This window comes from Schistocerca nitens, chromosome 9 (genome assembly GCF_023898315.1).
Source record: "Schistocerca nitens isolate TAMUIC-IGC-003100 chromosome 9, iqSchNite1.1, whole genome shotgun sequence".
Taxonomy (NCBI): Eukaryota; Metazoa; Arthropoda; class Insecta; order Orthoptera; family Acrididae; genus Schistocerca; species Schistocerca nitens.
The window spans coordinates 42,445,055-42,470,510 of record NC_064622.1 but is presented as its reverse complement, the minus strand read 5'-3'; the positions used below and the strand labels follow the sequence as shown (position 1 = coordinate 42,470,510).

At 39.7% G+C, this 25,456-nt stretch overlaps 1 protein-coding gene across 2 annotated transcripts in view; it reads left to right on the top strand.

Annotated features, from left to right (window-relative positions):
• Positions 1–20,245, top strand: part of LOC126203291 (putative GATA zinc finger domain-containing protein 25) — a 36,223-nt gene extending 15,978 nt beyond the window's left edge. For both annotated transcript variants that reach the window (XM_049937550.1, XM_049937551.1), the window contains exon 3: positions 19,611–20,245. In XM_049937550.1, coding sequence (XP_049793507.1) covers positions 19,611–19,905 — 295 coding nt within the window. In that variant the 3' untranslated portion in view covers positions 19,906–20,245. The remainder of the gene's footprint in view (positions 1–19,610) is intronic.
• The last annotated feature ends 5,211 nt before the right edge of the window (positions 20,246–25,456 follow it).

Sequence of the window (25,456 nt, the reverse complement as noted above, 5' to 3'; positions counted from 1 at the left end):
GGCGAAGGCCACGGTGACAAAGATGACTTCGGGGCGGCGGCCTGTGACACACAAGGGCCGCAGGCAGTGACCATGTGTGCGATTTCAGAGTCGATGCCAGGCCAGTACACATGACGGCGCACCAGAGATTTTGTGCGAGAGGCACCCTAGTGCCCTTGATGAAGGAGGCGCAAGACCGAAGCACGCAAAGACGCAGGTACCACAACACGCGGCGAAGCATTGTCGGTGGAAAGGAGGATAACACCATCGCTAGCTGTGAGGCGGTAATGCAAAGCGTAGTAGTTCCGCAACGGATCAGAAGTCTTAACGGACGGACGATCTGGCCAACCCTTTTGAATACAGCGTAAAACCTGGGAGAGGGTAGGATCAGAACCTGTAGCAGCCATCAGCCGGTCCCCGGTGATAGGGAACCCATCCACAACCCGCTGCTCGGCAACATCCAGGTGGAAACACAAAAGTTCGTCCCTATCGAATGCCAGATCAGGACCCATGGGAAAGTGCGACAGCGCATCAGCATTCGCATGTTGAGCCGTCGGCCGGAAATGAATCTCATAATTGAAACGAGACAAGTAAAGAGCCCAACGCTGGAGGCGGTGTGCAGCCTTGTCGGGAAGTGACGTTGATGGATGAAACAAGGAAACAAGTGGTTTGTGGTCCGCAACAAGATGAAATTTGGATCCATAAAGAAAAACACCAAACTTATGAAGAGCATAGATAATGGCCAAAGCTTCTTTTTCAGTTTGAGAATATTTGTGTTGGGCATCCGTGAGCGTTTTGGAGGCATAAGCAATGGGTTGTTCAGAAGCATCAGAAAAACGGTGGGCAAGGACTGCACCGACTCCATGTTGAGAGGCGTCCGTGGCAAGAACGAGATGTTGGCCAGGTCGATAAGTAGCCAGGCACAGGGACTGTTTCAGCATAGTCTTCAATTTCTGGAAAGCCGCATCGCATGACGCGGACCAGTGAAAAGGCACGTTTTGATGCAACGGCTGAGCCACCGAAGCAGCAGACGATAAAAACTTCTGATAGTATGCTATTTTCCCCAAGAAAGCCTGCAGTTCCTTAACAGATGTAGGGCGAGGAAGGGCAGCAATCGCAGGACAGTTTGCTGAAGCGGACGAATACCATCCCGAGAGAGTTGGAACCCCAAGTACATGATAGATGCATGAAAAAATTGTGATTTCTGAAGATTACACTTAAGACCGGCAGTCTGTAAGACATGAAAAAGTGTGCGGAGATTCTGAAGATGTTCTTCAGTGGTGGAGCCAGTGACATCAATGTCGTCCATGTAATTGATACACCCAGGGACAGGGAGCAATAATTGTTCCAAGAATCGCTGAAAGAGAGCAGGGGCGCTGGCAACTCCGAATGGCAACCGTTGGTATTGATAGAGGCCGAAAGGCGTGTTAAGGACCAGAAACTGCCGGGAAGCAGCGTCGAGAGGAAGTTGATGATAAGCTTCTGACAGGTCAATTTTAGAAAAATACTGGCCTCCAGCAAGTTTAGTGAACAATTCTTCAGGTCGGGGCATAGGGTAAGTGTTGATGAGGCATTGAGCATTTACAGTGGCTTTAAAATCGCCGCAGAGACGAATATCACCATTGGGCTTAGCAACGACAATGACAGGAGAGGACCACTCACTGGAAGTGACAGGAAGCAAGACCCCGGAAGTAGTGAGACGATCCAGCTCCCATTTTACCTGATCACGAAGGGCCACAGGAATGGGCTGAGCCCGAAAAAACTTAGGCCGAGCAGTGGGTTTGAGCATGATATGAGCTTCAAAGTCATTTGCACGGCCTAACCCAGGAGAAAACAGGGACAAAAATGTCGTCGACAAGGAATCCAATTGAGCATAAGGAATAGCATGAGAGACGATATTGACAGAGTCATCTATGGAGAACCCAAAAACGTGAAAGGCATCAAAACCAAAAAGATTCTCTGCGTTACTCTGGTCGACCACAAATATGGGAACAGTGGGAGCTATGGATTTGTAAGATACCTCAGCATTAAATTGTCCCAAGACAGAAATCTTCTGTTTATTGTACATCCGTAATTGCCGAGTGACAGGTGATAGGATTGGAGAACCCAACTGAAGGTACGTCTGAGAATTAATGATAGTGGCAGCAGAACCAGTATCCACCTGCATGCGAACATCCTGACCAAGGATTTGGACAGTGAGGAATAACTTCCCTGAAAGGGAAGAAGTATCATTGACAGACAACACAGAAGCAGAATCAGCGTCACATTCATGAACGTCAGGTATGCGGTCAGATTTGCAAACGGATGGCACATGACCCTTCTTTTTGCATTTGTAACACACGGCCCAACATTGTGGACAATCTTCTCGTGAATGTTGCATAAAACACCACGGACACGAAGGAAGTTGCCATGGGTTTTGCTGCAGTTTCTTAGAGGTTTGTTTACGGTTAGGCCGAGGCTGCGCTTGGTAGCGTACTGCGGCCACGTCGGCCAGCGGGGACACACCGCATGCGTCGTCAACAGCGCACAGAGGTTGTACTTCCCCGATGTCACCCCACGCCTCTATTTGCGCCCCAGCGGCACGAGAAATTTCAAAAGACTGAGCGATGGATAGGACTTCATCGAGAGTCGGATTTGCCAACTGAAGGGCACGTTGCCTAACTTCTTTGTCGGGTGCCGACCGGATAATAGCATCCCGTACCATAGAATCGGCGTAGGATTCTATGTGAACTTCAGTAACAAATTGACACTTTCTACTGAGGCCATGAAGTTCAGCAGCCCAAGCGCGATAGGACTGATGCGGTTGTTTTTCACAACGATAAAAGGCAACATGAGAGGCTACCACATGCGTTTGCTTTTGAAAATATATGGACAGAAGTGAGCACATTTTAGCAAAGGACAAAGATGCAGGACCTTTCAAAGGAGCCAATTGTGACAACAACAGATACATTTGAGGTGAAATCCATGAAAGGAACAGAGACTTACATGTTTGTTCATCCGTGATGTGAAATGCCAAGAAGTGCTGTCGAAGACGTTTTGTGTAATCAGACCAATCTTCCGCCGTCTCATCGTAAGGAGGAAAAGGAGGTATAGACGACGACGAGAGACGCCCCGCATTTGATGCCGCGAGGAAATCGCAAACCGCCAATGTGAGAAGCGTTTACTGTTCAGTGAGACCTTGCAATGGTTGTTCTAAAGTAGCCATGGAAACCTGTGGGTCAACGATGAAGAGAAAAAAATCTACTACCTCGTCGCCAATTGTTATAACGTCAAGTTGAACACACATATTTCAAAGACGACACAATACATGTAAGTCACAGAGCAAGTAGACAAAGTAAGACATGTGTACACGATAACAGTCAAATCAGCTCTGAGGCCAAGTCTAGCGGCCGCTGGCTGGCTGGCCGCTTAGGTGGCGCGGCTGCTGCATGGCTGGCAGACAGCGCCGCATGTAGAGGACGCGCGTAACAGCGCGGCGGCACTTTGAATGATCGGCGAGTCACAACAGAGACGTTATTGCTACTGACTGATGACTTCACAATGACCAATCAACAATCAAATCAGCTGCTGACTGTCTTGGTCTTGCACTGACCCTTATACAAACAAGTAACAACTAGAAATAAATTCTTCATTATTATAATTTTTACTTGTTTTTATTTACAACAAAGAACTAAAAAGTCATAAAGTTTTAAGTATGACAACATATTTTCCATATACAAATGACTCTTTTCAAATAATGATTTTTGCTAAACAGAAATTAGATTTAAACAGTTGTCTTCAAAATATGCTAATTCCGGCTATTATATTTAACTATTTTATTTACCAGCATTTATAGATATTTCAGTGCTACAGTTTTTGATTCATACGAAGAAATGTCTTCAAATCTGTGTTAAAGCTTGTTCATGTTCAAAATGTTTGCATTTTGGGTGTTTGACTATGATATTTTAAAATGTTTTTCAGAAACTTCTATTTAAAATTCTGTGTATCTTATTAACAGCGTGTATTATAAAAATTAATTTCTGTCTTCCTGAATTTGAAACAATCGAATTGAACAGAAGTGTGTATACATGAAGCTTCAGTTTGTACAGAATCATAACTTTGAATAAGAAATGATATGGTGAAGTTTTATCTGTTATAGGTCATTACAACACTTCAACTTCTGTAGCATTCATTGACTCAATATCAGCCTGTAACACCATATGGATAGATGGTCTGATTCTCAAACTGAAGAAAACTACTACGAGTTTCAAAATGACGCGTTTTCTGGAGAATATGCTGAAAAACTGCCACTTTAAATTAACGGTCAAAGGCACCAATATCCTTCACCATCAAAAACAGATTATCACAGGGATCAGTACTAGCCCCACTCCTTTGCAATCTGTATCCCAGTAATGTCACAGATGCAAACTGCAAAGAATTCTGTTATGCTGATGACATGGTGATAGCCACACTAAATTATTACGAGCAAGTTGAGTGAATACTCATTAAGGATCTAAATACCATAATTAAGTATCACAAAGAGTGGATGTTATGCCTGAACCCTCATAAATTGAAGTATGCTGTTTTCATGTGAGCAACCCCACATTAAGGACAAAACTAAACATATTCTTTTGTGGTAGAAATGTAAAACACAGTCAGTTCCCAAAATACCTTGGAGTATACCTAACTTACTCCATCACCTTTAAAAAGCACCATGAAACATCAGAACGAAAATAGAAAACCAGACGTAACTTGACCAGAAAATTTGCTGGAACAAGTTGGGGAGCACACACAGAGAGACTATGCATAGTGACACAAGTACTGATCTCTTCTGTTGATGATTATTGCACTCCTGTATGGAGTAGAGACAGTCATGTTAAAAAGATATGTGTACATCTTAATGATAAGTGTGGCTAATAATCTGGAACACTCAAATCCACATCTCTTCCATTCCGTAGCTACCTGTTGTGTCTTGAATATTTTCCTTCCTCACCTAGGTGACAACAACAAATGATTTGAGAGTGGGAAAACATCAGCCATATCTCACTCTCCAAAGATCTGCCAGTAAATAATATCATGAGCCTCTTATCCTAAGTAGGTTTAAATCTATATAACCTCTCTGGGGAACTACATTCCACCCACCAATGACTTGGAACAACAGTGGAGGTCAGAATGGGCATCCTTTCAGAACCACAGCTACATGGTCTACACAGATCTAACCAAATCACTCCCAGGAATGCATTTGCCTTGGAAATCAGGGGGTTGCCTGAACAGAATCAAGACACCACATGTCAGAATGCAAGCTATATTCTTTTAATACTAACACAAATTCCTTACAGACGAATGGAAAAAGTGGTAGAAGCCAACCTCGGGGAAGGTCAGTTTGGATTTCGTAGAAATATTGGAACATGTGAGGCAATACTGACCCTACGACTTATCTTAGAAGCTAGATTAAGAAAAGGCAAACCTACATTTCTAGCATCTGTAGACTTAGAAAAAGCTTTTGACAATGTTGACTGGAATACTCTCTTTCACATTCTAAAGGTGGCAGGGGTAAAATACAGGGAGCGAAAGGCTATTTACAATTTGTACAGAAACCAGATGGCAGTTATAAGAGTCGAGGGGCACGAAAGGGTAGCAGTGGTTGGGAAGGGAGTGAGACAGGGATGTAGCCTCTCCCCAATATTATTCAATCTGTATATTGAGCAAGCAGTAAAGGAAACAAAAGAAAAATTCGGAGTAGGTATTAAAATCCATGGAGAAGAAATAAAAACTTTGAGGTTCGCAGATGACATTGTAATTCTGTCAGAGACAGCAAAAGACTTGGAGGAGCAGTTGAACGGAATGGACAGTGTCTTGAAAGGAGGGTATAAGATGAACATCAACAAAAGCAAAACGAGGATAATGGAATGTAGTCGAGTTAACTCGGGTGATGCTGAGGGAATTAGATTAGGAAATGAGACGTTAAAGTAGTAAAGGAATTTTGCTATTTGGGGAGCAAAATAACTGATGATGGTCAAAGTAGAGAGGATATAAAATGTAGACTGGCAATGGCAAGGAAAACGTTTCTGAAGAAGAGAAATTTGTTAACATTGAGTACAGATTTAAGTGACAGTAAGTCGTTTCTGAAAGTATTTGTATGAAGTGTGGCCATGTATGGAAGTGAAACATGGACGATAAATAGTTTGGACAAGAAGAGAATAGAAGCTTTCGAAATGTGGTGCTACAGAAGAATGCTGAAGATTAGATGGGTCGATCACATAACTAATGAGGAGGTATTAAATTGGGGAGAAGAGGAGTTTGTGGCACAACTTGACTAGAAGAATGGATCAGTTGGTAGGACATATTATGAGGCATCAAGGGATCACCAATTTAGAATTGGAGGGTAAACATCGTAGAGGGAGACCAAGCGATGAATACACTAAGCAGATTCAGAAGGATGTAGGCTGCAGTAGGTACTGGGAGATGAAGAAGCTTGCACAGGATAGAGTAGCTTGGAGAGCTGCATTAAACCAGTCTCAGGACTGAAGACTACAACAACAACAGTCTTTTAAGTGGAAAAGGCTGAAAATCCTCGAAGTGACTGGTGCTCCAAACAAACAGTACAGTACATAGTAATGGAGTGTCCACACAGGAAATTCAAAGGGACTAGGGATGATGTGCTAACAGCAACAACAGGAGCAGTTGAATGGTGAACTCACTACACATTGCAATGTAGCAGACACACACAGAAAAATGAAGTTGTATATAAAAACTAAATCTTAATTAATATCTAAGTAAGTTAATCACTATTAAACATTTAGCATCTTGAAATTTCATTTATAATGTACACCTTCTTTGACAAAGCTTTATAATTCTTACTAAATGAAACTCCTGCCGAGAAGGTCATGAAGACCCAACAGTACAGACCAGCTGCCGTGTCAACCCTCAGCCCATTGGCATCACTGGATGTGGATATGCGTGTGGTCAGCACACTGCTCTCCCGGTCATATGTCAGTTTCTGAGACCGGAGCCGCTACTTCTCAATCAAGTAGCTCCCGGTGATACCACTGTGGCAAGGCCGTTGGCCGTATAATTCTTAGACCTATATAAATGTTTTTGTGTTTGTAAATACTTTAGGATTAAAGGAGACCACAAAAAAAAGTAAAAAACAGAAGCATTGATTCATTTATAGGCACTAACCAAAAAAGAAGGAAAACATGCTAGCTTTCAGACTGATCCATTGGATGAGCTAGAGTATACACTCACACACACACACACACACACACACACACACACACACACACTTGATTGTATGAAATTGATTACTGCTCTAGATGCCATATGATGCCTTTCGCGGGCAAGTGCTCTACCGACTGAGCTACCCAAGCACAACTCACAACCCATTCTCACAGCTTCAATTCTGCCAGAACCTTATCTCCTACCTTCCAGACTTCACAATTATTACTTAATTTGCAATTCATTTTAGTTTTACAAACCTTTGTATTCCCTTGAATAATTTGAGGCATATTTGATCTGTATCTATGGGCTTACTATCCCATCGCAGTTTCTAGCAATGGGAACTAGCTACTAACATTAAGCAAATTCCACATGGATAGCTCATAACATGCTTTGAATTACGATACCTGTGACTTTGACGGCTATAGCAAGTATGTTAAAAGCAAATGTCATTCAGTTAACAGTCCAATATGAATGAAGATAAGTTTTTTGCTTTGAGTTTTTTCCTGTGTGGTATGAGTGTGAAATGAAATCTGCTGTGCAGTGTGTGATGTTCACTTGATTTACTTCTTCGTTGATTGTCCTTCATGTCAATGTACTGCATTACTACACTGGCTCAAAAATAGGGGGTTGAAGTTCAACCCTGACTACTTTAAATGATGTAACCGACAGCTGCACATTTGCGTTCCACAGTGATTTACTTTCACTGTTCACAACCCCCCAATAATACACAGTTATATATCCAGTGCACTATTGTTTAACTTTTGATAAGTCTCATTAATAGGTTGAAGGCAAACATCAACATACTGCTACAATAGTTTACTGTTGAACATCTACGAGCAGTAAAAATCCAGCCACACAGTTCTTGCCGCATAATACAGTATGTATTGAACAGACACTGTCACTGTTTTAACACATGCCCTATTACACTTATTTCACACCTTGTCTGAAACTCGGCCATGGACTGTGACTATCTTGGGACCAAAAATCGGGCCCTTAAATATGAGGGTTGTCCACAAAGTAAGTTCTGTTTCTCTTTCTATCCGCGTCAGCACTGCGATTGCAGTTCTGAGCATGCACGGCAGTTACTATGACTCAAGAAGAAGATATGACACCATTTTCAGATCGCTGATGTTGACATGTGCTTTGTAGTGATTCTTTATAATCTCAGCCATAATTGAAAATGCCACTGGGTGTGATTCGTTTTCTAAATGCAAAGAAAGTTAAACCAAAGGAAATTCATCGGCAAATCTGCAAGGTTTACAGACAAAATGCTATGAGTGATTCAGTGGTTAGAAGATGGGTCAGACTGTTCAGTGAAGGACTTGGTCAAGTGGCCAATGGATGTGACCAAACAACTCCAATGGGAATTTCACTGGGACACGTTTGATCATCCTCCGTACGGCCTAGACCTCTCTCCTAGCGACTTTCATATCTTCTTACACCTAAAATCTGTCCTTGGTTGTCAACACTTCAATGATGATGACAAACTGAAAGAACATGTTACCACATGCTTGAATACACAGGCGGCAACCTACTATGAAGAAGGCATACAAAAACTTGTGCCATGCTATGATGAGTGCTTACAAAATTTTGGAAGCGATGTAGAAAAGTAATTCAACAGTTGTAGATTTTTGTACAATAAATATTTTTTCTGTATCTGTACACATTTGTTTTATATAACCAAATGGAACTTTCTTTGTGGACACACCTTGTATCATCACAATAATAGGCGCAGAAACTACACATTGTTTGATGTTAAATTTACAGAAATTACAATTGAAACTTAACTCATTCAATTAACTGCTCTTATTAAAAAAGTGGCTCTTTTTAACAGTTTCTTCTACCATGAGAATTAGTCCGAATTATTTGTTTAAACGATAAAATTAACATATACAGTTGTACAATCAATACTTTTGACAAAACTGGTAATTACTTTGGAATTAATTAAGGACTGGCTTTGCTAACATGTTCTCGAATAGAGCCAAATAGATCCTTTAAGAATACTATTAGTTGTTCCTCCAAATGTTTATAATTAGTACAGAATTTATGTTTGTTTATAAGTTAACAATAGAATTTAAGTTATGGAACAATTACAGATTTCACTCTATAATGAAAGTATTAACTAAGAATAGTTCAAATAAATTAGAAAAACAATTACGCACATAAAACTAAGCACAAAATTAGATCTGGTGCTATATTCTTTAAAACTGAGGGCCAACCTTTCTCTTTAATGAAAATGCAGATTATACTCAAGTTTGTTAATGTAATTCGTCAGACATGAAAAAATTAATTTTAAGGAGGCAGATGGCAAAACAAGAGGGGAAGTAAAAATATCCCAGCTTGCTTTGTCACATCACCCTCTCATCCTATTGACCAGATAGATATTGCAAATAGCTAACTGGACAGTTCAGTGACCACAAGTGACCCCAGACAGTGGGTTAAAAATCTACACACAAAAAAATATTACATAAGAAATCTTATCAGAACTGCAGTACATGACTTGGCCATATGAAAATCCCGATACAAAATATTTACATACAGTGTATTGTACAATGGCACAAAATATGCAGAAGTTATATTTTTAATAGAAATTAGGCATCTTCATCCTAAGTGATGTCCTTTTTGGGTAAAAGAAGATCACATTTTAATATACATATCACGTTGTACAAGTCCTGTCTTGCTTAAAAAAATAAATCCTCATGTGTTACAAAAAGTTAAATTATGCTGTGCATTGCAGCTCATTTTTTAGACAGAAATGCTCAATGTTTAGTGTTTTTCACAAGCACTTTCACACTTTTAGTGAGCTTTTACACATTTTCTCACCAAAGTGGTCCAAGTGGAGTAAGGAAATGCACTGCTATCAGTTCCCTTGGAAGTGGTTCTCCTCTGCCACAGTACATGAAAAAATTAGACAAAATACCCTTCTTTAATATACTTACTTTAACTTCTAACTTAAATGTAAGTAAAAAAAGTTTCACACTAAAATGGTAGCTTTACTTCATAAATAGATAGATTACACAGTTCTCATAACATCACAGTAATTAGCACTAAAATTGACTATAGTACAAAATGTGTGGACCAGAATTTTTTAAAAATAAAGTGGACATTACACTACAAAACATTACCCTAAGTCATAACTGTCTGAAACTGGTTAAATTTGAAAGACTTTTGTTTCTGTCACATTTGTAAAACAGCAAAACTCAAGATGTGCAGTAGCATAGATTTACTAATCGTTATATTATTAAAAAAATTGTCACCATCACATAACTATTCAAATCAAAATTAAGGCGATGGAAGCTGTACCATATCATTGCCCCACTTCTCTGCTCAACTGTGAACACTGCTCTCTTTCAACCAGAGAATTAAATCCTCACACCACAAAAAGTTACCAAATAATTGACCTGTCAGAATATTCACATCAGTCCAGCACCACAATTATCAGTTAATCAGCAAAATTACTTTTCTTCATTCCAAATGTTAACTGTGATAGGTATACCCCTCTTGGCCCTGTTTTAAATTAACAGAACAACATTGTAAGGAAAGTTACCATTCAGAAGCTAATGTAGATTACTATACCACTCTCTTGTTTTTGTAAGTCCGTGTAGATTTCTTTATAATGAATAAGCAGATGTATTCAGTTGACATTGTGTTACACGCATTTGTCACGTACAGCCAGTCCTTGATACCTTATGCAGCACTTTGATCAACTGTATTACTAACTTTATCTGAATAAAGATATACACACACATGGATTTGTTAGAAAACAACTTTGATGCTTGTGCTGATTTCTAGGCTGAGGACTCGAAAGAAATATTAGTTTTGGTGGCTAGTTTGAGTACAGACTTCATTCCGTGTTACATACTCATCTTGGAGAATGGTCACCAACAGTCAGTTGTCTCAACCAACACTTCAGAAAATCTAATACAGTTTCTTACAATCGAAACTATTTTCAGTCAGCAACATTACAGTACTAGAAGAACAATTCCAAGTTAATTAGTGCTAGTTATTTGTAGAGATGTTACATGATTTGTCTGCTAAAACGGGGTTCATGAAATCCGTTTCGTATATTTATATGGCTGATTCACTTAATGCTGTTAAATGAAATTGGTCGAAGTATTGTGGACGTTTCTCTTGAAGGCAAAAATGCTTTAAGTATATCTTTATTTATTGTAAATTTGCTACATTGTTTGAGTATTTTCATTGATGTATAACAAAGTGACTGATATGTAGCTCAACAGATTATATTTGCAATGTAGCATCATTATACAGTTGTAGTTGAGGATGGTGCCTTGTCAAATGGCGTAATTTTGACACGAAGTCTGACAGTGCCAGAATTTGTTATAACTTCAAAATGCAAATTGAACATTTTCAGAATATGATGTAAAATGCGCTTCTCACTGATATAAATTAGTCTTGAACTCCTCTTTTCCAATTATTTAATACTTCAGTTGTATTTTGATGAATTTTGTGCTATAGGTACCACTTATTATTTGTAATGTACAACTGATTTGTGACCATCTTTTCTTACTATCAACTATCACTGAAAACGGGAAAATACTTTTCCTTTCCGAATCAAGTCCACGTATACCGTACCATTACAGTGCTTTTCCTAGCCCCTTTTCTGCGGGAGAAGTGTGTTACAGTTATATATAGAAATATGTACATCAAAGAAATAAAGATGAGAACATGTGAAATATTCACAGCTTCTATTCTACCAGAGTGAACATGGGGTGAGGTACTGTCGTCTTGAACTTCTGATTCCAAAAGGACCATGTATGTTTCCTTGCTACTTGGCTATTTTTGAAAGTGAAATTGTTCCTTTTTGCAATTTGATGCTAATGTTCTACTTGAGAGGGTTTAGTGGTAATTACAGGGTAAGGAAAACAGTTAATACATCATCCAGTTCATTTGTGTATAGTTTTCCACAAACCAGTGAACACTGCATGGTGGTAACCAATCATTTGTGTTGCACTGTCATTGGCAGTGAATTCAGCATAAAATATCATGTCTTGTAAAGAGAGACTAATATTCAATTCAAATAGAAGAGTACAAAGAGCATTTATACTAGTTTTTAGAACGTACACTGGGAGGTCAGAAATATGGAAATATGAAAAACACAACATGTTACTGTGCCTAATAGGGTGTAGAAATTGTCAAGGGAATCTTTTACCATACTCCTAGCAAAATAGTGGCGAGTTCAGATAATGATGATGGATGTGGATGCTTATCACACACCTTTCTCCCCAAAGTAGATAGCAGAGGCTCAATAATAATGTGATCTGGTGATGGTGGTTGCCAGGGAAGATGCGACACTTCATCCTCGTACTTACAAAACGAGTCCTGGATGATGCGAGCCATGTGAACAAGTGCCCTGTTGTCTTGGAACTCAGCATCACTGCTAGAGAACAAACATTATACTATGGGATGGACCTGATCAGCGAGATTGGTCACATAATCTTTGCTAGTAATGCCACTTTGCAGAGTAACCATGGTGCCCGTGGAATACCACAGTATGGCTGCACATATAATCACCAGATCCCTATGAAGTTTCACTCATGGGATGTAAACTCAGCCTTCATCTCTCTATTAAACTCAAAGTGAACAACATGTCACAAATGTGACAAATTCCACATGTGACTCTATTTTACAACACTTACACAACTTTCATAAATTTCAAACATGCAAAATCCAGTATATAACTGCAAGATAAGTACCAGAACTTCAAACAAGAAACTGACAGTTGATAAATAAATTTACAGCACCATGCCACGGTCATGTGGTCAGACGGCACTTGATGTCTGGTGGCTGCAGTAGGATGAGGAAACTCCTGAGTGTGTACTGTTCTGATCTTGCTGTAGCTAAGAGCTGGAGGTTTTTGCTGTTACTGATGGGTTTGAAAGTGAAGTGAATTATCTTTGAGGCTCCATCAGACTGATAACTTTAGAAGACAGCCAAAATGCGGCTTAAAAAATAAGGAAGTATATGGACTCAAACTCGGAACTTTGTCTACATTATGCAATGTTTACCACTAGACCACTATCACATACATTGTGATAATAGCTTAAGGGGACAACACTTCCTCTAGCCACATCCGAATTCTACCTTATTGCCAAATTGTGCACATGGCAGGCCTCAGAATTCTGAGTGGGTGTCCGGTTTCGTTGGCAGTCTTAAGTGAACAATTCAGACTTAATTGATGTGGCAGCTGGCCAGCAGCCAGAAGACTGTACTTCCAACTAGCTTTTCACACATATTAAAAATTAGACTCGACACTACTTAGTGCTGTTTGTAGAACTTCCTAGTCATTAATTTTAGAAATCTATATAATAAAAGTTAACCATCACCTTTCCACATTAGAAATTGTTTTAAAAGTGTGGAATGTGTGTATATGAAATTCCAAACTATTGTAATTTTGCAAACGAAGTAGCACAACTAACTTGTCATTTACAGGATGTATAATTATTCCAAATACTGTTAGCTAAAGATTAATTACTGTGAAATTCACAATCACAAATGGAGATATAAGGCTGTACAATAAAAGACTAAATATGTTGTTCTGTGATGATTAATAATGAGATGTATCTATACTATAAGTGAGTGTGGGTCCGTTACGTTATAACATGAAGATATACTGAGGTTTTTTTCATGATGTTCCGATATCAGGATACATTTATTTGCAAAGACCTTTGATAACATCAGAAACAAGTATCATTTGTCAGGCCTCTATCTATCTGTCAGATACATAATCCAACGTAGAGAATGACAACAATGGAAACACATGCCGGAGTTACCTGCAGGACATCTGCTACCAATTCCACTTGTAGCTGCTCCATTTAACCAAATTGTAGTTGACCTCTTGGAAGACTTCCGAAGCCGATGAATAGGAATAAGTGATTAATGGTCTGCACTAATTACTTTACCCACTACACTGTTAGAAAGGTTGTATCAAGTGCCGAAGCTATCGAAAATGCCAGGTTTCTTGTAGAATGCATAATTTTGAAGCAGGAGGCACCACCTGTAATTAATGCCGGTTGCAGAAAAGTGTTTGCCAAGACTGGTATCGGAAATAATTACACAATGCAACACTGCTCAAAGGATGACATCTGCCTAACACTTCCAGACAAGTGGCATCACAGAACATTTTAATAAGACTTTGGTCATTGTGCTCTTTGCATAGGTTGATGCTGAACAGAGAGACTGGAATACAGTACTGTCTGTCATGATCTCTGCGTACGAGATTGCAAAGAAAGCACTACAGGTTTCATGGCATTTTTCCTAATCCAAGGTCGAGAGACTAAAATAATAATGGATACTTTGTTTCTGTTGTTCCCCGTGATGCTACGAATGACGATTTCAAACACTTTGTCACCAAAATTGAAAAGAAAAACCCCTGGAACCCATATGGTCCTTGGATTCCCAGCATAAGGAGCAGGAACCTTATAACGACAAATACTGGTCTGTAAGTCACAGTTTATGTTCAGTGTATTAATGTTCCTTTCATAATGCAGGATTTGCCATTGCAGTGCTCCTTTTTGGATTTATTTGAGTTACTGGAGATTAAATACTATTCTGCTTTTCTTTTTCTTTAGTTGACCATAGTCTTATGTGCAGCAACCTAGGACACTCTCTCTCTCTCTCTCTCTCTCTCTCTCTCTCTCTCTCTCTCTCTCTGTTTCTCCCCATCCCCCCTCCCTCCCTCCCCTCAGCCCCCTGCCCCCACTTGCATGCTTTGTGTGAGAAGGAAATGTTACAATTCTTAATTTCTTTGGTAATATATGTATATCAAAAACATTTACAGCGTCCATCAGATAACAAAAGAGTTTAGTGATCACATCTAACACAGAAACACTACATAAAAGTTCAGAATTATAGATCAGTTCATTTGTTTCAATGTTAATACAGCCATTGTCATGTTTTCCTTCACTTATTCTGGGGATGACATGCTTTTCGGCAGCCAGCAATTCACAGAGCCTCTACATCATGCCCGTGCAGGTACTTCCTCTTTCGAAATTACTGCGATTGCCACCCCATCTTGAAGGCACATATTGTCCTGTGCCCTGGTTCTTCACATGCACGTAAGCAAATAAATCCACACAATAGTTGTGTGATCTCCTGTACACTAATTTGATTTATTGTTCTTTCATTCGTGAGCATCATTTGCTAGTAAAGAAGGCGTAGGGATACGCATCAATCTTCTGGATTGATATTCAACACCACACCATTCTTTCTTCATTTTTATTAATGTTTATTATTTTATTTTTTTAATAAATATAACGTAAATACATTTATATTTATGTTTCTTTCTTTCTTTCTTTATTCCCTCTTGATGCATTATTCCATAGTATTAAATGTTGTCACTTTAAAGTTCCAACGAATTCACAGTTCTCATCTTGAGCCATTTCTTACATTATCTATGAATGTATCTTGTTAAAAAGACTCAGAGAAAAATCTTATGATCTATGCATCTTTTGTTATCCTCTCCCACTGCATATTGTTAATCATGTATGTGATTCTTATGCAGACGACTCTGTGATGGATTATGTAGTTCTTGAAAATTTCTTCACCTCTTCTACTACCCCAGCTTGGTAAGGAGCCCTGAGCAATGAATAATACACTTGCTGACGAAGTTGATTCTTTAGCATAACATTGTAATGCTCGGTTTTTTAGGTAGCAAGTTTGAATCCTGATGAAAGAAAATTTTATTAGCTTATTTTGACTATGGAGGGGGTGACAGAGGGCACACTACAGTTCATGATAATTGTGTTTGAAGTAGTTTCAATTATCTGTGCTGTGTTTTAGTAAGAGAAAATGTTCAGTCCATTGATAATAATTTAATTATTGTCAGATGTAGTCAGATGGATTCACATCTGACAGCACTAAGTGTCAAATTCCCACTGGGACAAAAATTTCAGGCAGTGTGTGTAGGTATTCCAGGAGAATGGGGGAGGGTGCGTGGGAGGCATTCACATGGTTCAGAATTAAAATATGTTTAAAAGATTACTGTAATACTCAAAGCTGACACTTTATGTTGCACAAAAATTTTTTCTTGACGATAATGTTGATCAGTCATTTGCTTCTTAAAATGTGCTTCGCTATAAAAACTGACACTCTGAAGTAGACAATTTGAGGACCTACCGTGTAAAAACTCATTAGATTTTGAATGTGGTAAAAGGCATGCTAGAATAAATGTATTTTAAGTGGTTCAGCATCAAAGAGTAAAAATTGTCTGGAGTGCTGTTGTTAAACTAAACAGGGTTTTCAGAATTAAACTTTCAATATGCCTAGAAAGGAAAGTTTTTACATTTATTGTGTATTATCTCGTTTGACATACAGCAATGAGACATGAACTTTTAATGCAGAAACCATTCAAAGACTAAGGACTGGTCTGAGAGCGATGGAGGAAAACACATTGGGAATTCCAAGAACAGACGGTAAAATAAGCAAATAGATTAGGCTGGAGCGAGAGTCATAATTATGACCACCATGTTTAAAGTTGTAGAAAAGTTCTTGTAGAATTTAAATACTTTTGGGTTAAATGAGACCACTCAAGGAAAAGTAGAAATGTTGAGTCGTACATAGGCACACACAAAAAGAAAGAAAACTTGCTAACTTTTGGAATAATCCATTTTTGAATGAGAGCAAAACACACACACACACACACACACACACACACACACACACACACACTTGCATGTGCACCTATGCCCCAACATGGTGCTGGCTGGGTAGACATTGCCAGTGCTGCATTTTGGCAGGTAGATTTGTTGTGGTGGGTGAGGTGGATAGAAGGAGAGAGGCAGAGGGGAGAGTTTGGGGCTGAGTGGTGAGCCGCTCGGAGGGAGCAGTTGGTTTGCTGGCTAGGACTGCAGGTCGGAGGGATGGCAGGTATGCGGGCTAGGCATGTAAGTTGAGGTTGTCAGAGCCAGTGGGGAGCGACACATGCTGAAGGTGATATGAGAATGTGAATTGGGAGTGGGTAACAAGATTGGGGAAGGTGAAAACTGTTGAGTGGAGGGTGAGGGGTAGTGAGTTACTGGAGATCGAGGCCAGGATGATTATGTGAGTGGAGGATGTGTTTTAAGGATAAATCCCATCTACATAGTTTACAGAAGCTGGTGGTTTAGGGAAAGATCCAGATGGCTTTGGTTTTGAAGCAGCTGTTGATATTGAGCATAGTGTGCTTAGCTGCATGTTGTGCTTCCAAGTGGTCAATTTTTGTTCTTGGCAACAGTTTGGCAGTGGTGGTTCATCCCGGTGGACATTTGGTTGGTAGTCATACCAACACAAGAAAGAAAAAAAACTGTGCAGTGTTTGCAACAGAGTTGGTGTATGACACAGCTGCTTTCACAGGTGGCCCGGCCTGTGATGGGATATGATAAGCCTGTGACTGGATTGGAGTAGGAAGTGCTGGGAGGGTGGATCTGGCATGTCTACAGGGATATGGTCCGTGTGGCAATGGGTTATGACTGTTAGTGAGTGGCATAGGGATGGACTAGGATGTTGCGTGGGTGACAGAACACTAGGGGGGGGGGGGGGCGGGCATTGCAAAGGATTTTGGGTAGGATGTCTCTCATTTCAGGGCATGATGAGAGATATCAAAGCCCTGATGAAGGAGACGGTTCAGAACTGATCTGTCCCACTCCCACTCCTATCCCTTTGCCACTGGGATTATATTCCAGTGGTTGACCAAGGTGAAAGAGATGCCCAATCCACCCACCCACCTCCCAGCACAACATGCAGCTGAGCACAACATACTCAGTTTCAATGGCTGCTCCACAACGCATGTCATGTGAATACTTCCCTCCACCACAAGCTTCTTTAAACTACACAGATGGGAGTTATCCTTACTTCCCATCCTTCACTCCTGTAATTGTCCTGGCCTCTATCTCCACAATTGTCGTGGCCTCCTCTACCAGTAACCTATTGTCCCCACACCCTCCACCCAACAGTTTCACCTTCCTCTGTCCTGTCACCCCCTCCCAATTCACGTCCCCACATCACCATCGGTGTGTGCCGCTCCCTACTGACTCCTACAGCTGTGCATCACGTGCCTAGGCCATATATCTGTCACCCCTCTCTCCCACATTCCTTGCTGGCAAACAGCTGCCTGCCTCCCTCCAAGGCACTAGCAACCTGACCACAATCCTTCTTCTGCCTCCTGCCTCTCTCCCTCTTTACCCACCCCACATGCCCCCCCCCCCCCCCCCACCATAACCCATTGAACTGCTGAAAACCAGCACTGGCATTGTTTGTCCAACCAGGACACTCTCTCTCTCTCTCTCTCTCTCTCTCTCTCTCTCTCTCTCTCTCTCTCTGTGTGTGTGTGTGTGTGTGTGTGTGTGTGTGTGTGTGTGTGTGTGTGTGTGTGTGTGTGTGTGTCTTTTACTGTAGCTCGGGAGTCATGTGTCACCTGGCATACATGTATTTTTACTGTTTGGACAAGTTATCCAATGTGACGATGTATGCATATTTTATGTTTTACGATTGACTTCAAGTACAGTGTACATGGCAAATCTCTACTTGCAGTTACTGACTGTGTCGTAAATAATTACATGGATGCTTCAGTTTATTGATAAAAAGTATGACACCGTACAGGTTTTTTGTTTCAGTTGGTGTCATAGATAACCTGGCTGTACCTAACACATTTTACCTGGAAATTTAAAATGAGAGTGTTATGGACGATACAGATTTTGTACACTGCAACTGCAACTACATGTGAACTTAAGATGGGAGTTAAACTACAGGAAATGATCATCACTTTGTAAATAATTTTTAATGTTAAACAGAACAGAGACAATATATAGAAAAAAATTGAAAATCTTAAAAAAAATTATAGAAAGTTTTGAAATTTTTTATAATTTTACAATTGAAAATTGACATTAAAAAAATTGTCCAAATATAATATTCAGCAGCCATTTCAGTTATATTCCTTTCTATAAATACTTTCCCACTGCTGTTACACAATTCACAGATAAATGCAAATGCCATATACTACGCGTTATTTTACAGTGTAGTAAAAATTTGAACCTTGAATATATTATTAAAAGCAAACAATCGGACATACTTCTATAAATAGCACTTGTTTTGCTGTCCATTTGTCTATCTGACTATACAAGTTCATTCTAAATTTAATTTGGATCCAATATTTATTGTGATTTTTGTCAGTTTCCTGCTCAACTGTGCATGTACCAAATGCAAAGCAATTAGGTTTCTGACATCATGTCTATTTCTCACATGCTCTTCTTGTTTCCTGTCATTGTTTAGTTTACTTATAATGAATGTCAAGAATGTCCTTGCTCTGTGAACACAAACAAAGAAGAGGTTTCTGTCAAATTTGTGGATTGAAATTGTAGGTTTCTCTTTAGCCACTACTTTTTAGTGACACAATAATTACAAGCAGTCTTTTGAGTATGAATTACTGTATTTTACAGGCCTGAAGAGAAATCTGACTTTGACTTCAGTGATGAAATGCCGACGGTTAACCCAGGCCCACTACCAACTCGTGGTGCACAACCAATTGGTAGTGCCAAAAAGAAAACTACGAGTCTGGATGGTATACTATCAAATATGCGCAGGCACCGACAGATAGCAGAAATGGAGAAACAAACAAGAACTCCTACCAATCCCTCCCTGACAGATCAGCAACAAAACCAGCAGCAGCAACAGCAACAGCAGCAGCAGCAGCAACAACAACAACAACAACAGCTACAACAACAACAGCCGTAGCAATGTCAGTGACATTTGTAATTTTTTGGGCATTCAAGTAAGCAGAATTAAGCAATTAGATGATTGTGACTAGAGTAAATATGGTATTGTCAGGTGCAAGCCATGTTGGTTCACTTTTGAAGAACAGTGCTCTCAGCAAATCTTCAGTTTGTGGTTTTATGTTAGATTACTTGTTTAATTTATAGGATGTTTCATAAAATTAAAATATATGGTCATCGGACATTAAATTTTAGTAATATAACTTTTGGAATTAGTTACTACATGTATAAAATTTAAGGTGCATCATGTGTCCAGTTTTGCTGTCTCAGAATTACATTCTGAATCATTCAAAACAATTGAATTATTCTGATGATATTCATTCAGTTAATAAGCCATCTTCTTGGCTACCCTATATGGTATCCATATCTTCTTAGAACGCTTTGCAACTCTTCAGACACTGAAAGTACATTAGTCAGGAGCATTCTGTATATGCTCAATGTGAGTAATGAGTTGTACGCTTTAACTTTGAAGTTGTTAAATGTATGGACTGAACAGAAGATGGAAGTTGATTTCGGGGGAGGAAGGGAGTAGCTGTTTATCACTTTGGCAGTCTACATTTTTGTTTTGTCATTTTTTACTTTGTGTGTGGTTTTGTGTTGGTAGATATTAGCTCTGCTGTTTCTTTTAATATGCATTTAGAAATTAATGACCAAGAGAAGAAAATAGTTTTTCTTGGAAAATATCCAGGGTTGCAGCAAGAATGTCTCCATAGCAGCAGGCCACAAAAAGATATGGAAGTGGAAGAACACTATGCAGTTTTATTTCCCTGCTGGTTTAGTTTGTAATTTACTTTCAGTTTAGTTGTGTGTCAATATTTATTCTTAAAAGCTGTATCAATTTACTTTTTTGTCTTTGTTTACTTCTAGCAGAAGGTGTATTTAAAAGAGGATTACAGAGAATTTTATTTGATGTGGGCTAGTTTTTTAGCACAGTAAATTTTTACATTTCGAAGTGCATCTCTGTAGGGTCATGGTGTGCAGTAAGTAGAGTCTTATAATCCCCGTAGCAGATAATTGAGGTGCTACATAACTGAACAAATCATTTAGTGCAGCTATGTCAAAAAATGGTCTAAGAATGCCTTCCACAGCTTCCTTCACAGCAGTGTGTTTTTAACCGAGAAGAACTGCCTCCTATTACTTAGTAATGAATCAGTTGTAGCTAAGGGTGAGGTATTTTTACCACAAAATTTAAGTTTTGCAACCATTTGTCAAAGGTAACACAATTTAGAGTTTCTCTTAAACCATGCAACTCCATGGATTCTCATTTTCAAATACAGGCACTGCTTAGCCAGCAGTTAAAAGGCAGCAGAGGAAGTACTTTTTTGTGTCCAAACAGACTGACTACCGGAGAAATGATCTTGCTTTTCAAAATAATTGTGTAGTGTATTGTACCTCAGGAATTCAAATATTTTTAGACACTTTTTTTTTGACAACTGAAAAAGATCAGTAGTGTTGTGGCACGTGAGTGGCCAGTTTTTAAAAAACATTAGATGCCACCGGCAGTTTAATGTCCACTTTTGGTGCAGGAACTGCAGACTATTAGCTTGGATTGCTTCAGTGTTGTAGAGTTCGGTTGTGCACCAGCACTCTGAAACACATGCGTTTACTTAAGAACTTACCCTTAGACCATTAAAATTTAGTAGGGCGTTTACCAAAAAATTCATGAATAAATAAATTACATGGATAAATCTCTCTGGATTTATATTGTTGTCAAAACATAATAATTGCTGTTTAAATTCAGTAAATGCTTATTACAAATTATTCATACATTTGTGAGTGGTGGCCTTACACAAATGAAAACAAAAATAATAATTATTAATGAAGTGAGACAGAGCAACAGAATTGGAACTTGTGGTTGCAAAGTTTGTTTCCCAATCCATTAATCACAAAATTCAAAAGCACTCTCTCAAAGTCTGAAAGCACACTTTCTCACTCTTAATTGTGACATCAAACTGCCCTAAATAATCACTGTGAAAACATGCAAACAAGTCCGTCACACCAAAGTCTCAGTATTGAGTGCAGCTACATAGATGAAGTTCTCAGCCGCCTCAAGTCCCAAAAATAAATTCAGAAGTTCATGTCGACTCTCAAACTCAATCACTGAAACCAAAGTCAAATGTACTAAGTCCAGTGAAAAGTTAACCAGAGTTCTGCAAAATTATTCTAAATGCAACTATTGGCATCCAAACAAAATGAAAAGTTTTTACCTAGTGGAGCCGCTTCTCTACACAATCTCTCAACTGCCATCGTCAATACAACCTCCAGTGATGAAAACCCAAAATACCAAACACGAAACACCGTGTGTGCATGCCATTAAATATATCTGTGATGTCACCCGCCACTGAATTGAAACAATTACCACCATTCAAAACTTAATATTATTTGCACATGCACATACATAGTATTAAAATAATCTCATCATTATTACAGTCATTTTGTGACCTCTCATTATGAAAACAGTGCAGTATTACACAAGTTATTAGCAAAATTCATAAACATGCTTACATCTGATGCTACAGTAAGGAAGAGTTACATTTACAAAGCCCATATAGTAAAGAGCCTCCTTCTGTCCTCTAGATACATATCCTTACTTTTTATTATTCTCACTTCCTTAGCATTTTAATATAACTGTTATTGATGGTCTGCATAAATAATCACTTAAGGTAAATGTTATAGTTAACTGTAGGTAATCATTGTCTGGGATGATTAGGTGAGAAACTAGGCAATTCATGCATGCTGCCTTCCTACTGTGTGTAACTCTTCACGATTTATGGCTGTGGCAGATTTGCATATCTGTCTCTTATGAAACCGTTGGCATTTGAAATGTAACCTGTTGTTGTATTTGCTGATGATGTCAGCTCTTGTTTGATACTTAATGCGATATGATTGCTCCAGTGGCTTAATTATTATTAATCAATACTGTCTAGCATAGCATTCATAATTGAAAATTCAGTGGCGGGTGACATCACAGAAAGTATTTAATGGCATGCACTCATGGTGTTTCGTATTTGGTATTTTGGGTTTTCATCAATGTAGGTTGTATTGAGCTCATCTCAAAGCTGCGATTTTTATCATGTTTTTGATTTTATTTTGCCATGTTTGTAAAATAGTTCACATGAAAATGCAGTATCCATATTATGTTTCATTCATCATAGTGAGTGTTGTCTTCTCCGACCACCTCAAACATGTCTGCATGGATCAGCTAGGGAAATACTGAATCCAGTGCCACTGCTTGCTTGGGCCAGCACTGCTCAGCCTCCACACTGACAATTAACATCCCCTTCTACCAGCAAAACACAAAATACAGAAAAATACATAGAAATTATAGTAATAGTATCTAGTAATAGGTTTTTCAGAAGGAGAAGAGTAGACCAGACTCATGGTTGTATGTCCAAGTCCCTCAGCCAGCCAGAAGCATCTCCCTCCAGGAGGTGCAGCTCCTGCATTGTGCCAGGGAATCTCCTCGTAGGGCAGTCCATTGTGATATGATGTAGAGTTTGTGGATTCCCACAGTCGCAGTTGGGTGAGTCAGTCTGTCCCCATTTGTGCTTCCAGTAATTACATCTACCATAGCCTGTTCGGATACGATTTAAAGTTGTCCAAGATTTTCTGGGAAGACCGAAGCCCTCGGGCCGTACGGTTGGGTCCGAGACTAAGTTAAGGTGATCAGGGTTAGACATATCCCATTCCCGACGCCAAGCTTCGTCGATATCATAATTGTCCTCGATCAGCTGTTGCCCTAATCTCCATGATGGCTTACGGGACTTGAGCCTGTGGCTGGGATTCTTGCAGTCTTCGTGTAAGGGTAGGTCACGGTTGTTAGCGCACTTTTGCCATTCCCTTTTCAGTGCAGATCTTCGCCTTAGATGAGGTGGGGCTATGTTAGCCAGTACCGGGAGCCATTGATGGGGCGTCGGTTTAATAGTGCCTGAGATGAGCCTCATGGTGTCATTTAGCTGGGTGTCCACCGTTGCTGTATGAGTGCTGTTTAGCCAGACCGGAGTGCAGTATTCAGCCACCGAATATACTAGTGCAAGAGCAGATGTTCTGAGAACTGTGGCACTTGCTCCCCAGCTACTTCCAGTGAGTTTGTGTAGGACATTATTTCTGGTTTTGATTTTTGCTGCGCATTTGTATAAGTGCTCCTTGTACGTCAGAGATCGGTCCAATGTAATTCCCAGATACTTTGGGAGGGGATTGTAGTTAAGCAGCTGGCCTCTGAACTCTACGTGGGGTGCATAGTTTGCCTGTCCGTTGTTGAGGTGGAAACAGGAGACTTGGGTTTTAGAAGTATTAGGTCTGAGCCTCCATGTTTTGAAATATTCATCCATTTTGATAAGGTCTTCCTCAATGATTCTTTCGGAATTGTGGAAGTCTTGATGTTGATATGTGAGAGCAATATAGTCTGCATAGATAAACTTCTTAGAATATGTCTCTGGTAGGTGTGATGTATATATATTAAAAAGTAATGGAGCTAGCACGGATCCTTGGGGCAGGCCATCATTTAACCTATATTTCTTGCTTATCTCTCCATCTAGGTGTACTTCAAAAAATCTATTTGAAAGCATATTGTTGATTAAGGTAGCCGTTTTCTTGCGAGGAATAATGCGTTGGAGTTTAAGAATCATTGCCTCCCTCCACACTGTGTCATATGCTGACGATAGATCTATGAACACGGCGACTGTCTTTTTCTTCCTTTGAAATCCACTCTCAGTATGTGTGGTAAGAGATAATACTTGATCACAGCAGCTCCGACTGGGTCTAAATCCGGCTTGTTCAATAGGAATGAAATTCTCAGCAATGGGTTTTATTCTGTTGAGAATAAGTCTCTCCAATAGTTTGTAGCATACACTTAGAAGAGCTATAGGTCTATAGTCCTCTGGGAGCTTTCCATCTTTGCCAGGCTTAAGAATGGTGACGATCTTGGTTTGTTTAAATAGTGGTGGTAGTGTTTCCGATCGTTGCATGTCATTGTAAAACTGAGTTAGCCACAGTAGAGCTCGAGGTCCTAGGTGCCGTAAGAACTCGGGGTAGACCTCATCTAAACCAGCCGCTTTACCCATTTTCATTTCTTTCAGTGCTTCTGTGATCTCTAGGATGGTAAAGGTTTTTGAGAAATTGTTGTCGGGTGTGGATTGTCGGAGCTTGGTTCTCAGTTCTTTCTTTACTTTCATAGTCTTATCCTTGTTGCTGCGTGGTGTTTTTCTCGTAAGGTTAACTATTCTGTTTGCTACCTCTTTGGGGTGTATGTTGCCACCCATACAAGTTTTAATGGAGCTTTCACCTAGGTTTTTAAGAAGGCACCAGGCTTTCTTGCTGGAGTGCTTGAAGTCCATATTTTTCATGAGAGTGTGCCACTTTTCTCGTCTTGCTGAGTCCAGGCATTGGAGAAGCTCGTCCGCAATTTCAGGATCGTTGTTTTGCGAATATGCATTATATAGGTCTATGCATTCTTGGCTCCAGCCAGGAATATAAGTTTTCCTGTAGCCTCTGGGAATGTGTTTTTTGGCAAT